At 44.3% G+C, this 15430-nt stretch overlaps 3 protein-coding genes and 2 non-coding genes across 5 annotated transcripts; 2 read left to right on the forward strand and 3 right to left on the reverse strand.

The window, feature by feature from the left end:
• The first annotated feature begins 284 nt into the window (after positions 1 to 284).
• Positions 285 to 5006, forward strand: LOC124666366 (protein DEFECTIVE IN MERISTEM SILENCING 3-like). The gene is made up of 8 exons (XM_047203700.1): positions 285 to 440; positions 683 to 788; positions 885 to 999; positions 1521 to 1728; positions 1848 to 2039; positions 2128 to 2448; positions 3087 to 3315; positions 4277 to 5006. The coding sequence occupies exons 2-8, from the start codon at positions 741 to 743 to the stop codon at positions 4466 to 4468; spliced, it is 1305 nt and encodes a 434-aa protein (XP_047059656.1). The 5' UTR covers positions 285 to 440; positions 683 to 740; the 3' UTR covers positions 4469 to 5006.
• A 122-nt stretch (positions 5007 to 5128) lies between these two features.
• Positions 5129 to 6724, reverse strand: LOC124667110. The gene is made up of 3 exons (XM_047204438.1): positions 6315 to 6724; positions 5487 to 5714; positions 5129 to 5362 (listed from the first exon to the last, which is right to left on the reverse strand). The coding sequence occupies exons 1-3, from the start codon at positions 6575 to 6577 to the stop codon at positions 5353 to 5355; spliced, it is 501 nt and encodes a 166-aa protein (XP_047060394.1). The 5' UTR covers positions 6578 to 6724; the 3' UTR covers positions 5129 to 5352.
• TRNAQ-CUG lies at positions 6128 to 6199 on the reverse strand. The gene has a single exon. It is a non-coding gene; the product is annotated as a tRNA-Gln (tRNA).
• A 243-nt stretch (positions 6725 to 6967) lies between the features above and the next one.
• On the reverse strand, positions 6968 to 7039 carry TRNAQ-CUG. Its single transcript has one exon. It is a non-coding gene; the product is annotated as a tRNA-Gln (tRNA).
• A 2588-nt stretch (positions 7040 to 9627) lies between these two features.
• LOC124665248 (E3 ubiquitin-protein ligase SINAT5-like) lies at positions 9628 to 13444 on the forward strand. The gene is made up of 3 exons (XM_047202669.1): positions 9628 to 9891; positions 12338 to 12724; positions 12877 to 13444. The coding sequence occupies exons 1-3, from the start codon at positions 9643 to 9645 to the stop codon at positions 13234 to 13236; spliced, it is 996 nt and encodes a 331-aa protein (XP_047058625.1). The 5' UTR covers positions 9628 to 9642; the 3' UTR covers positions 13237 to 13444.
• Positions 13445 to 15430: the final 1986 nt, after the last annotated feature.

The following is a 15430-nucleotide window of genomic DNA, read 5'->3' on the forward strand; positions in this document are numbered from 1 at the left end:
GGTCTTGGAAAAGTCAAGCTAAGTAAACTTTGACCAACTTTTTATAAAATTTCATCAAGAACATCGATAATATATAAAAAAATATTTTATGATGTATCTAACGGTGATGGTGTTGATTTTAGATTTTACTTATGAATATTTTCCTAAAAGTTTAATCAAACTTTACATTATTTAATTTTTTAAAATAAATGTAATTCTTATTTATTGGAACGGAGGTAGTATTCACGTGGAGTTAATGTGGAGGGATAGAAGACGACAGTCCAACCGGAGTAGATCTGATCGGGCAAACCCTCCCTGACCCTGGAGCTTCATCCCCAAACCAAGCCCTCTCGTCTCTGCCTATTGGCCTTCCTGCCAACGCTGATCTCAGTCTGCCCGTCGCTCCCTCCCTGGTCGCCGCGTCGCCGGCGACCTCAGCTCCCAGCGACGATGGTGCTGAGGTCAGTTTTCTTCCTCCTATAAAAAACCTCCGCAGGAATGCCGTGGGTTCTCTTCGGACTCCCGCGGGCTCCGCCCATGGACCGGGAGGCCGTCTCCGCATCCGCTTTGTCCCGCTATCTGCCATCTCCATTTCCAACTTGCGAAAACCCTATTCCTCCTCAATTATCCGTCGGCGCTGCACCTAAATTCTGGCCGTATTTGGGGGGTTTCTGACTCCCGTTTGTTCTCAATTCCTCTGCAGCTTTGTCATCCCTTACTAGTGTGGCGTGGCGGCTCGACCTGCAGAACGCAGCACCAGCATGGAGACTACCCCGCTGACGCAGCAGACCTTTGAGTTCAACGACAAGGTGCGCCTTTCCGGCTCCACTTCCCCCGGTTTAGTTCTGGTTTTCGTCCAATGCAGTGGGGCTACATCTTGGTGGATGACTGGATGTGCTTTGCAGGTCTTGCAGGACGAGCTGCATAGGCTGGGGCTCAAGGTCAACCACCATGAGGAGAACATCAGGTTCCTCAAGTCCGAGGTCAACACCGTCCAAGAGTCCATAGCCGACCTCAGAAGTAAGATATTCAGACTTGACTTTCCTTGCGAGTGCTGAATCCTGAATTGATGGTGTATCAAATAGCTGATAAGATGGTGTGCAATTACACGCTTGCTATCAGGGCGCATGTCCTGTAAAAACGAACATCATTTTGAGAATCTAAAAATGCTGTGCTATAAAAGGACATGTACAAACAAGTATAGAAATGTTCTCCAGAAAATCTGCTACCAGTGAAGAGCTTGTTATACATCTGTGCAGTTTTCCAACTTTAAATTCAGTGTACACGTGAGATGCACAAAAGATACAATTGGCTATGAGTAGTATTTTCATATGATGCCCTTGTGCCAATTTTATAAAAGGAAGTCAGAGCTGTCCTCTACTTTTCTCGATCTATTGCCCCTATTTATATGCTGAACCCTAGAACTTTTGACGGTGACTTGGAAAGGGTGATGTAATTTCAAATCATCATACAATAGTTGTCCTATTCTTTCTTAAATCTATCGCCCCTATTTATATGCTGGTTCCTGGAACTTCTGTCAGTTAAACTTGGAAAGGGGGTGGTAATTGCGAATAATGGTACATCTGTTCAAGAAGCTGAGACGCTTGTTATTCAAAGCATACTTAGTCAGGAAAAGACAGCAGCTTCGCTTGTATGCCATCTGCGCAAGTATGAACAAACACAAATAATGAAAGATGTCCTTGGTGTTGTGGCTACCTTGGGAAAAGTAAATGATGATAATCTAAGCAGGTCAGTTTTTATCTTTGTTTTCTATTGGGTTTAGCGTCTCTGTTGGTGCTAATTTACTTCACATGATATGCTTGTTTGTCTACGTTTGATGCTATCATTTTCTTGTAAATTTGTGATAGCCTACTGTCAGAGTACTTGGGAATAGACAATATGCTTGGCCTCGTTTGCAAGACTTATAATTGCATCAAGGATCTTGAAATATATGACAACAAAGGCATCATTGATAAGAAAGAAGGTATTCATCGACTTGCTGGCACAATTGGAAGGCCTCTGGATGGGAGGTTCACCGTGTTCTGTCTTGAAAACATAAGGTGCCATTCTAAATATTAAATTCTCCTGTTCTCCATTGGACTCAGACTGTGTGAACACTTTAACATTATACACTACTACACTTTGCAGGCCTTTTTCTGGAAAAGTTATGATTGATGATCGACAGAGACATCTTATATTGCATAAACCAAGGTTGCCTAGCGGGGAGGCTCCTCCTGGCTTTCTTGGCTTCGCAGTAAATATGATACATATGGACGAGGCATACTTGGGTTATCTCACACCCAATGGCCATGGCCTTAGGGAGACTTTGTTTTACAGTTTGTTTTCTCATTTGCAAGTTTATAAAACTTCAGCTGATCTACGAAGTGCTATTCCCTTGATAAATGATGGTGCCATTTCTCTGGATGGTGGTATATTCAGGCCTAATGGTTCATTCTGCCTTGGTGACAGGTACACAAATATGAATTTCATCCCTTTAGATTTCTTCATAATGTTGTAGTGAGTCCTTTCATGACTCTAGACATTTCACTGCCTGTAAAAACGTATACTCACTCTGTCCCTATTTAGGTGGCACACGTGTTTTTTGAGTTCTAAGTTTGACCATCAATTTGACCAACAAAAATGACTATCTCATGTAAATTATACCATTGAATTCGTATCCAGATAAAGTTTTTAGTGGTATAATTTTTATAACAAGTAACACGTGTTATATTGGTCAAAGTTAAAACATGTAAAACAAAGGCGCCATCTGCATTGGGACAGGTGGAGTATTCAATAAAAATCAGGATTATCTTTCACAAGCTCAGTTTATCACACTTGTTACATCTGAAATAAGACATTAATGTCGATTCCAGTAAGATCTATACAGTAAGCAAAACTATTAAGGATCTACAGTCACTCTGCCTGTTTATTAATAATCGTTATGAAATGCAGCTTGTAGTTTTCTTTCTTCTCAAAAGAGAAATCCTACTCTCTATTGTTACTTTACCCTGATTTACATACTCAAAGCAGTTCGTATACGTATTGCTCTTTTTGTACTAAAATTTGGGTCATCACTCTTTCTTGATGATCATAAGTGACATTTGTAGGAAAAACGTAGAAGTGAAATTTACTGTAACTGCAAGCCTTGTGGATTCAAGCACACATGGAAGTACCACTGAAATGGAATATCAAGTTAAACTGAAGAACTGGGAGAAGGAAAGGCTTGTTGAGGATTTAAAAAGAGAGGAAGAGCTGTTAAAGCAAGTTAAGGACTTATTCGCCAATCTAAAGCAACAGCTTATGGACAGTCGTCTCATTTCACCACCGGTGGCAAAGGTACATTCACAGTTCCTTTCTTTTCTCCTCCAAACTTCAGCAACTACATAAGGCAGCCTTTCGCAAAAAAGAAATAAAAACCCACATAAGGCAGCAATACAATGCAGCATGATGTATGCACAAATTTTAGCTTCCGCAGCATGTACTGGTTATCTTTCTCTGAGATCTGGTATTTCAATGTAGTTTATGTAAGGTTTATTATGCTCTGAAATTTTTGTGGTGCATCTTGGCCACAGCTGCCTGCTGAACAGGAGGGGTGAGTCTGAGTGGTCTGTTAGAAAAATAGAAATGAAAAACAGTGATCACCTTTTCCTCATCTGTTCTCTGTGGTAGAAATGACACAACAATAGCACTGCCATATTCAGCCTTCACATGCTGCATCAGTTATCTGTTGGTTTCAGAATGATACTTATGGAGCATCTACACACAATTCATGTAATAACATGATTTGAGGATACTAATAGTCTGATAGATTTGATTCATGTATTTATGTGGATTAATCATTGTTTTTGAGGATGGAAACACACTTGATTCTCCCATACTTGAATGCTTTATCTACCTCCGAGTTCATTAATAATGGCCGGTTCGTTGAAATCAATTTGAAGGTGCTGCACAGTAATGTAACATACTCCAACTTATGAAAGCAGGAGTTATGGGGCAAATCGTTATTGATCAGTGTTTCATTTTTCCCATGTCTCTTGTAGATATACCAAGATACCTTTTTTCTCTCAGTAAAAAAGAGAAATACTTGATGCTCTCATGCAGTATGTCATACAAGAGCTGCAAGAGATTTATATGCTTCACTTGATTTTCATAGACTCAGGAGTTCTGCCCATCCAACTTACTAAAAAAAATGCAACTTCGCTAGGACAGGCAGATATCAATTTTATGTTCCATATTTAAGTAAATGATGAAAAATACTGAACATGACAATGGACCTGATGCGATTTCTTTTCTGAAGAGGGTGCAGGTTTCGCCAACAAATCGCTCACCAGCAACTCCAGGAAGTAATCCATTTTCAGCAACTCGTGGAAGTAACCACTTTGCAGCATCTCCTGGAAGTAGCCCGTTTGCAGCAACTCCTAGAAGTAACCCGTTTGCAGGAACTCCTGGAAACAGTTCATTTGCAGCCAAGCCCCCCCACATGCGCTGACAGTATAAATGTTCACATGCAATGTTCTTGTGCTGGGAGTATTGCATGTGCTGGTTTCGTTCCTGCTAAACCAACTTCGTTTTGCGATGTTCTTGAAGCTAGTTTCTAGTGCACAGTAGAGATGCAAAAAGTTAGTACAGAACTGACTTCTGTTCATGAGTTGGTGGTCTGTCTCTGGCTGTTTGAAACGGATGTCTTATTTTGTTAGTTTTTCCCCTTCACTTCTTTTGCGTACCTTTCAAAAGAGAAGAGAAGGTGATAGAAAAGGTCCAACCTAACCGAATTCAGGAGAAGATTTCAAGCAACTCGGAAAGTGTTGTCTGGTTTCTTCACTAGCTGATTGTTTTGTTCCTGAACCTTCCTGCTGGAAGATGGCAGGAGCTTTTGTTCCCTCCAATCATGTATGAAACATGATGTAACAAATCAGTGTATTGTCAGTGAAGCAGCCTAGATTACTAAGAAGTAACCATTCTTGATACGTCTCAGCTGCATTGCCTGATCTGATGATTACATTGGTTATCGTTTTGCTCGTTGAAAATTTTGGCATCGAATTATTGTCATGACACAGCGGAAACCATAGGATAAGGTTGTGATAGTAGTAGAACATGTTTTTCGCGAGGCAACCTTGTCCGTGTGTTGAAACCAACCAGCAGGGTGCAATACAATTCCACAAGTTCCCTGTAATCGCTTGCAAGATGGAACCGTCGAATCCGAGCTACAAACATAGTAATGTGGAATTGGTTCTGCGGGCTGGATTAGATTCCAACACTGCTCGAAGAATCTGACCTAGCTAGACAATGTCAAGACCGAGAAATAAAAATCTGAAGAGTTGAACCAGGCCCTCTTCCTGTCTTCAGCATGCACCACAGTTCCTTGGGTCTGAATTACTTGTCACTGCAAATTGCAAATGCGTATAAGATCTCCTTGGATTCAATGGATATCTGCACTTGTTTCTTAATCAAGCTTGCAAACGGAAATGAATTGTGGACGTGTGCTTTTCATCAGTCATTAGACGCACCTTTTGTTGCTGTTGGAGGGGACTTTCCTTCCCTTTCCGGCTATGACGTCGTCCATGCTCTGGCCGTAGCGCCTGTACCGGCCGCCGGAGGCGACAAAGCCGGGGCACGGCCGGTAGGCCTTGATCGGCCACCATCCGAACAAGGGGACGGCGGCTATGCCGCCCATGATCCGCCCTTCGCCATTGCAGCCCCTCTCCGTTTCCTCGCGGCCGCAGCCCTTGCACCCCCTACGCACGGTCAGCATATCATCATTTCATCAAGTACAAGCTATTTGAAATTGGAAACACACCATATAAAAATCCAACTGAAGATGAATTTACAGACTTATCGGTAAGCTACATTTTCATTGTCTGGCTCAGGAGCTGTTCGAAATCTTTTCTCTCCTTTTTTTTGGAGAACAAAAGGCATCTACTCATTGTAGTTTATTCATAGTTTACATCAGCAGTTTTTTACAAGTTACGGTTTCTCAAAAGAAATGGAATGGTAAATTCAGTTTAGCAGAAGTTGTCAAAGAAGATGTGACTCCGCAAGTGGAAACAAAAAAGATAAAGATAAAGCGGTTTAGCAAAAGTTGTCAAACAGGATGTGACTCAGCTAATACACGTACTACAACAGTGGAAACAAAAAAACAAAGAAAAATAGGTTCTACCGAGAATTGAACTCGGGTTACTGGATTCAGAGTCCAATGTCCTAACCGCTAGACCATAGAACCACTTGCTGGAAGATTTTCTTCTTCTCCTTTTTTAATTTATTCGTCACTTGCATAATTATACTTTCCAGCGAATTTGAGACAGTATAATTCACTAGACCTGAACGGAAGCATGTACCTGAAGTTGGGGTCATCCCTGTAATCATAGCTGACAGGTGCAGGAGCAGGAGCAGGGGAGGTCGCCTCTGCTGCTCCCTCTTGGTCCTTGGTCACAACGGAAGAAGACGAGGAGCTACCAGAAGAGCTGCAGACAAGGTTGCCTCTGGCTCTGGTTGGTGCGTGCTTCCTGTGCAGCAGAGGAGATGAGGAGTGGCTGGTCGAGGAGAGGACAGTGTTCTGGAGAGGAGCTGGGAGCTGTAGCAGCCAGAGGGAGGCCGCCATTGCTGGCGTGTCTGTGCCACAGTCCCTGTGTGTTCTCCGTTTCCTCCCTCCCTGGAAATGGAGCCAGGGGAGAAAGAGGAAGAAATGGAGGAGAAAATTGGGGGAGGTAGAGAAAGATTGGACGATGAACTGGGAGCCACGTGGTCGGGACGAAGGCTTGTGGTGAGGATAATGCATGGTGGATGATTTTTGGGGGAATTTAATCAGTTTTTCCGTCTCTGAACTGTTTTCGTTTCCAATTTTGTTTGCAGATGGTAAAAACAATGGTTACAAATGAAGAAGACGATTCTCTATCAGAATTAGAAGCAAAAAGATTGTTGTTATCTTGACGTGAGAAGTCATACCGTCCATGTGGCGAGAAAAATACAAATGAAAAATATCGAGAAAAATAGGTTCTACCGAGAATTGAACTCGGGTTACTGGATTCAGAGTCCAATGTCCTAACCGCTAGACCATAGAACCTGTTTTGATTATTTCCACCTAAAAACTAGATATAAACCATTTACGCAGACCCTGCTGGCCCTGGCTTTATGCCTATAGACCAAATAATCCTGAGAAAATCTTCAAAAGGAAAATTCATAATGTATGACAAGAGGTTGGGCCTAAGTTTAATCTCAGATTGGTAATATAGTGTGAGTTGGATTTCTTTAATTATATCAAATGTCTTCAAGCGGTCGCGACGACATGTAGATTAGGAGTACCTCATGCGTGTGCTCCTTCTCTGCCACCCATCTCGACATGCACAACTTAGATTTAATTTTACTACATCGTACATTCATTGGTGACTATTCAGCAAATATATAACAAAATTTTATAAACAATCTAATTAAGTTGACTATCAAACCGCAAGGTACTGAGACATTGATGAAAGAAGGCATACTAAAAGGAGCTAGATGGTGGGGGTGGGGGTGGGGGATAAATAAGCGTTTTGATGGTATTATGGATTGGCATAATCCTAATACAAAGTTACATTAGTCTAATTTTGACAAAAACAAACTCGAAATATGGTATAGACTAAACTATTTGTACCAATAAAATGTTACTAAACAAGATAGGCACATAGAAGTAAACTTAGTAAGAAATTCAAATGATGTCCAAGATATATAAATTTGGAGCTAGCTTGGACTGCAAAATGTAATAGAGACAACTCATGTTTACCTGGAATTCAAATATGCATTGGTATTCTACTCACAATTGGAGAGGTTGTGCCAAATACTCCACACGGACACAAGGACATAGCCTTCTTCACCGAGAAAAATACGAGCTCCCCCCTAGCTTCTTCCTCCATCTTGTACATGGTAAGGTTCACAAATTATTCGGCTACTCGGGCCTCTTCAAAATCTTCACAAAGAGGTAAGTGAGGTAACAAACACCAAACCGTCTAGGAGATAGTTGCCTCCAAAAGCAACAACCTTTCACTCTCTCACTCCAAACAATTGACCCGAAGAGCTCAGACCAATGAAACAAATGCAAATCAAAGCAACTTGTGCTCGAATCCATCATCCCAAATTTTACTAAAATAAAAATAAAAAACTCATGCAATAAGGGAGTGAAGAGGAGGTGAACAATGAAGAAGGTCAACAAATGAGTTTAGATCACTGAGATTATTTCCCCTCACTTAGACTAGAGATTAATGCTTTGGAGGAGGATCTTTGATGTACAAAATAGGGGAGAACCTAGATACAAGAGCCTCCCTCCAGTGGGGAAGAAGACTCACTTTTATATGCCCAAAGAAATATGCTCGTTACCTTTCCTGCAACCGGTCCAGACAAGGTTCTGGACATTCAAGCTTTGGTACCAAGCAAAGAAAATGATATCCTTTCACATTTTACTTAGCTTGATGGTGACGTTCATGCTCGCCTCAAGCTGGAACCTTCTCTTGATTGGAGTCGCTTGGTGAAGGCTCACCCCCCACCCCGCACCTCCAGAAGCTTTACTTAAGCACATCCCCACATATCCATGATCATGAAATGGACCGCAAGTTTGAGCATGAATGTGCCCTTCTCGACCTTGATGATGGTCTCCACCAGGAAATGTAGATCGGCGGAAGAAGTTTTGGATGGTCCAGAATGATTGATGAAGATGAACACGTGATTATTATAGAAAGGAAAATGAGGGGAGCTATGTCAGACACATCCGAGCATCGTCATGGATCTGGTAAAGAGATAAAAGGCTTGTGAACCACTCCAAGTACATTTAGTACATCTGCCTGGTTGCACATCATTGTTTGTAGAAAACGGAGGAGAATATAAATTGAGTGCAAATCTAGATCCATTCTCCTATTTTTTATCCACAAAAGAACGAATGTACAATCAAAACCTAGCACTAAGCGTGAATGTTGTGTAGAGCACGGGAGGTGGCCTAGCCCGTCTCTCCCTCCTCTACGGCCGACAAAGCTGTAGGAGAGAAGAGGGAGATGAGGCATCGGGAAAATCAAGGTAGAAGACGAGAGCAAGATTGGTGGGGAGAAGTGGAAGAGAGGCAAAAATATGCCCACCGCGGAGTTATAGCATGTAAATCATTGGTATCAAGGTACCACCAATAATGTTTTACGGATTCTCATAGCAAAAAAGATGCTCTTAACAATACACAAAGAACATTTAGAAGTGACATCAGTCGACGGTGCATCTTTCAGGCTTGGGCCCTGCCTCAACGAGACGATAGTGGCAACAACATGGTGGCATGGCAACAGATTGAGAACAAAATTGGAACAGACGTGGCTACCATACAAATTCGCGCATGATTGCTCGCTGCTGCCACACCGTGAGGCAGCCAGCAGCAATAATAAGCACTAGCCGTAGCTTCCCTCGTCCCTCACCTAGATCCTAATCCCAGACTGCTCGTGCGGTCGTGCAGCTCCATTGGCCCCCGCGCGCGCTTTTCTTGGAAAGAACCGCCCCGGAATCCGCGGCGCGAGCCCCGCCTCCCCTCGCCTCGCGCCACAAAGCGCCGGAAGCGCAGGCCCCCCCACACACCGGAGGACCGGGATCGCGCGCGCGAACGTCGACGCGCTTGCTGTCCGTCGGCGGGCGGGGCGGAGGCGGCCGTGCGTGCGGGCGCGCGCCATGGACGTCGACAGCGTCGAGTGCCTGTCGCTGCCCGACGCCGCCATGGACGCGGCGGACGACGTCGGCCTCGCCACCCTCCACCCGCACATCGCCTCCGCCTCCTCCAGGCCCGCCCCGTTCCCCAATCCCAACGCCAAGGGCGGCGGCGGTGGCGGCGCCGGAGGCATGGTCGCGCCGGGGAGCAGCGTGCACGAGCTGCTCGAGTGCCCCGTCTGCACCAACTCCATGTACCCGCCGATCCACCAGGTTCTTTGATTTTGCTCCCCCAACAAGGTTCTTGATTTCCCAATTTTTGCGACGGCGCGCTATGGAGTAGTATGGGTGCGATTGGGGCTTCGGCGATTCTTGGGTCCGAATGTGGATGTGGGTTTGGGCAATCGGGCGTGGATATACAACAAATTACTTTCAACTAGCGTCAAATTTGTGGGGATATTGGCGTAGTGATTGTGGGTTGACTCTCGTTCCTCAATCCTCCTACGCTGGGATAATTTGGGTGACTTGTTCATTCCTTGCGTTATTGTTCCTTTCCTGCTATGTAGACGAGTAAGAAAAGGTAGGAATTAAGTCTTATAGACGACCAAGCTATCAGATGGCTTCTAGCCTGTCAAAATTGTAGTAGAATACTGAGCAGAAATTGGTGCTACATGCTACTAATAAGGCCTTGTTTACTTCTAAGGTATTTATGGGGATGGGAGGGGATTATTTCGTATCCCGGAAAATCCCCACTAGTCCGTTTACTTCTCCGGTTTTGAACCAAATAATCTCGAGATATCCCCTCCCATCCCCACATTTTTTGCCTAAATCAAAAACTCTCCATCATACTACTGTATTTTTGGGGAGGGGTACCCTCCCATCCCCATACCTATTGGGAAGAAAAATACGAGAGAATAAACAAGGCCTTAGTTTCGAATTGCATTTTATTCTCTTCACATGATTGTGAATTTCTGACCAGCCCTCTTAGTTGGGGGACACAAACTGGAGTGCAGGCCAATCAAATCAACTTATCTTAGAAATTCCTGCATTTAACCTATATAGTGGTGTATAATAGATCAATCTGAATATATGCACTTACGCAATCATAGTCGCAGTTGTACAAAAAAATGGACCCTAATGGCGCACGACTGCCATATGGCGCGACCCAACCCAGAGCTGCCACTTGTCAGTATAACAAGCTGGCAACTTTCCGAAGTTGCCATCCCTGCCACGCGTTCCAGATCCGATGGTGGCGATTCCGCTGCGCCAGGGAGCAGAAATCCTAATGTGCAGGCTCCATAATTTTCCAAAATAATTCAGTCGTCAGTGTTAGAGTTGAATATCAAACGAACTCTTTTTGTTTTGCAAAAAAATGAACTATATTTTAAACAGGAACAGATGTATGGGATCATATACGGGGTTATGAAATTAACATGTGGAAAGTTATTGGTAATAGCAGATCTAGCTGTATGTTGGAGGGACCTAAGAGCATGTCTAACAGGTTCCGTATTTTTCTGCTCCTTAAAACGCGAGTAGAGGGCCTGTATTCAGTTTCACCGGCCAAAAACTCGTCCGAGCTAGCAGAACCCGTATCCCCACCCCGTAAAACAGAATATTCTCGATGCGCTGCCAATAGCACTTGCCGCCTTGGTCCACTCCGGTGCACGCATCCATCCCCACCTTACTCCAAGCACGGACCAAGATCGCGTCTTCGATCTCGCTGTAGTTCGCCGTGCGTGGCTTCGGCGTCGTGGAAGAACCGGCGGCAGCCGGATCAACCTCAACCACCTCCTCTTCACCCTCATCCTCCTCCTCGTCATCAATCTCTTCGACGTTGCCCTCCCCATCGAACGCATCGATGCCGGCGTCCAAGTCCACCGCAGATTCGTTGAGCATGTCCATGTACGATGTTGTGGACTCAACATCGAACACCTTGTCTACGTCCATGTAGGGTGGCGACGGCGTGGGCGTCACCTCGGACGGAACGGAGGGAGGAGGGGCCGTGGCCTTGGAAGACGGTGGAGGCGCGAGGCCGATGCGGTTGACTGCCTTTGTCTTCACCTTGGACTGCGGGGCACCCCTCGGCCCGGCTGCCTTCGTCTTCATCCTGCCCTCCTTCTTGGCAGCCGGTGGGGCTACGGCCGGCGGAGCTGCGGCCGCCGCAGGGGCTTCGAAGAATTGCTTCGGAAACCTCTTCCTATTCCACGGGATGGTGGCGGAGATCATGGCCGACACGTCGCCGGCATTTGGCGGACCTCCAACGGAGACATCAACCACCGCGGCCGAAGGATGTGCACCGCCGGCGGTCGGCGGCCCTTGCGGAGGATCCATGGCAGCGGGATCCGGCCGCGTCGTTGCCGGGAAGGGCGGGGCGGAGGAGGTCAGGCCGCGGCGGCGGCGGTTGGGTTTCGCTGAAACCCTTCGCGGGCAGTGGAGGGGAGGATACTGGTTTGGCCCTCTATTCCCGCTCCCACCCCGCACAAGTAGGGGGCGAAGACCCGCCCCGTAATCGAAACCGGGAAAAATCGACGCGGGGCCTTTTTTACGGGGCCTGCTAGACGGCCGGGTAGAGCCCAACCCCGTATTTCGGCGGTTATTATACGGGTTTGGTCCTTTTAAGGGGTCTGTTAGACATGCTCTAATTGTGTGGAACGGAAGCTCCATGTGTTGTGTAATGCTAGTTTTTGACATGGCTCTAATCCTTTTACTGCATTTACAGTGCCAAAATGGACACACTTTGTGTTCCACATGCAAAGCTAGGGTACATAATCGTTGCCCTACTTGCCGACAAGAACTCGGTGATATCAGGTGCTTGGCACTGGAGAAAGTAGCTGAATCGCTTGAGCTTCCCTGTAAGTACTACACCTTGGGGTGCCCAGAGATCTTCCCATACTACAGCAAGATAAAGCATGAAGCACTGTGCAGCTTTAGACCATATAATTGCCCCTACGCTGGTTCTGAGTGTTCTGTGACCGGTGATATCCCTTACCTTGTTAACCATCTGAGGGATGACCACAAAGTTGATATGCACAGCGGCTGCACATTCAACCATAGATACGTCAAATCCAACCCAAGAGAAGTCGAAAACGCCACCTGGATGCTGACGGTAAGTATTTATAGCAGAATGTTTTCTCTTGTTCCACTTTGGTTTAATATACCTAGATATAAGATCATCCGCCACATACAGTAGTTCTTGGTATAATGTAACCTTGTATACATTTGAATTCTTGATACATTTGTTTGGTATATTTTGAGTAGGTGTTTCACTGTTTCGGGCAGTACTTCTGCCTGCACTTTGAGGCCTTCCAGCTTGGGATGGCACCAGTGTACATGGCCTTCCTTCGTTTCATGGGGGATGAGAATGAGGCAAGGAACTACAGCTACAGCCTCGAGGTCGGTGCCAATGGCAGGAAGATGGTATGGGAGGGCACCCCCAGGAGTGTCCGGGACAGCCACCGGAAGGTGCGGGACAGCCACGATGGCCTCCTGATCCAGAGAAACATGGCATTGTTTTTCTCAGGGGGCGACCGGAAGGAGCTGAAGCTGAGGATCACCGGCCGGATCTGGAAGGAGCAGCAGACACCGGATGGCGCCTGCGTACCAATTCTCTGTAGCTAAGCAACGGACAATATTCAAAAAAAATGGATCTGATATCATTTGACTGGATATCGGCCGTCCTGTTGCCATACCCTACTGTTTTCGTATGGTCTGAGGCGACGTTTCACGGTTTTGTCTTTGTTCAGCGAAATTAGGAGGGTAGGATGATCTTGTAAAGTAAACTCTGTATATATGGCATCCCACACCTTATTACAGGTTGGCTCAACAAGCTCTCTGGTGCCTTCAGCTGTGTTTCAGCAGTAAACTGCATTCTTACCAAACTCTGTCATCAGTCTTGCGACTTGAGATGTGGTAATACAGATTCTAGCAAGTCAGACTGAAGCTATAAGCTGACACTGAAATAGGGTATATATATATATACTTTGGAGTGGGATTGTGGGGGCCTAGTGTGATATCAGCACTTTGGATTAGAACTGCACATGGAGATTTGAAATGCTGATCTACATGACATTTGACAGCTCGATTAGTGATAGACTTCTGCTCCAGGGTAATCTTGTATGATAGATTAGTGACTTAAGTTACATGTTAATGTCTTTATCAAGATACGCAACGTGTATCAAATGGCAAATTTGCCATTGACTTTGTCTCAAATGGCACAGTCGTGCTGTAATTTCCTATTAAGAATCTCGTGCAGGAATAGGGTGTCTTTTGTACAAAGATTTTTTATAGAAACTTTGAAGGATACCCATATCTTCGGTATTTTCTTGTGTGAGTTATTTATATATTTGATGGGATTGGAGGAGTGCGGACAATGAGGCTGAGCTACAGGGAGACTTTTATTTTTAAAAATTCAAAAATCATATTTGCAACTTAGAAAAAATTCTGAAAAAGTCTAGATATAGACAATGATGTATCCTACAACCATGCAAAAAATCAATTCGAAATTCTATATATTCCTGGCTACAGAATGTCAGAATCCCTGGCTATTTTACCTTATTTTCATTTTCCTTTTCTTCTTCTGAAATAGTTTACTTTCCAATTCTGCTGTCTCCTCTTATTCTAAATATCCATATATAAAACCAACCATGTACTAGGTTACCATGTTGAATATAGGCCTTTGGATCAAATGGATTCATGACCCAAAATGTGTTTGAGAGTATAAGCTTTAACTAAAAGGGTCAGTTGCAATAGTCATCTTTTGAATTCATCAAATGTTGTAACTCTTCTAGATAGGGTTTATCGAAGCACAAAATTATATTTATATACTTGGGATTAAATAATCCACGCAGAAAAACATTTCTCCAATAGGGAATTACAACAATAAATGTGTACTCAATGTTTATGTAGAGTGTAGTACTTTTGTAGATGAAAGGCACTGCATGGCCAACTTAAAATTGATAAATCCAACCGGCTCACAACTTTAAACATTTAGTGTTTATGTACTTTGCTTCGCTTCTATCTAGTCACCCTCATGTTTACCTTTTATGATGGAGGAAAACCAACATTAATATAGATTCTCCATTATCCATGGATGGAGAAGGAGAACTTTACCCATATTCTGTAAACCTTGTTTTCGCAAAAACCATCATTGAAGAAGTGTGGATTAAACAAGCACCAACATCACTTAGAATCCAGAGTTTCTTACACATGAGAGCTGCAAATATTAGGGTTTTCAAACACATAGGGACTATATGTAATGTTCCACATCTTCTAGTTGGTAGAACTCATTGTTGTGAAATCATATTTGAGCACACCTACTGCTCACTCAAAGGCTCAACACACGTCAGTCCTCACATCGACCATTTCTTCCCACCTTTACATAAGTATGTTTAGGTGGGACTGTGGGAGGACAACTATGTTTACTTCCATGAGCACGATATATACTTGGATTGGAAGAGAGCGCAACTGAGAGTTCATGTACTTAGATAGTCACACCCACACCCAAACAAATAATTCCTTTGCTTGAAGGTCCGAGAGACAAGAACCTTCTATATAGGTTGGTTTGGACTAGATCTTGAGAATGAGCAACATCAGGAAATGGCTTATTTGGAACATCTAGCCTTTGTGTGCTGTATCTCCATGTCATGTTGTACGTGTTGGACATCTCCAAGGCCGAAATGCGAACAACTGCACTTTACACTATGTAAATTCCTCTGGGCCTTCTGGTTTCGCTACAATCGAGCTATGGATATGCTCGTATAAAATTTTGCATTATGCAAGGCCCACACTCATTTTGAGTTATTATTTGACCATC

This window comes from Lolium rigidum, chromosome 6, assembly GCF_022539505.1.
Source record: "Lolium rigidum isolate FL_2022 chromosome 6, APGP_CSIRO_Lrig_0.1, whole genome shotgun sequence".
In the NCBI taxonomy this organism is placed as follows: domain Eukaryota; kingdom Viridiplantae; phylum Streptophyta; class Magnoliopsida; order Poales; family Poaceae; genus Lolium; species Lolium rigidum.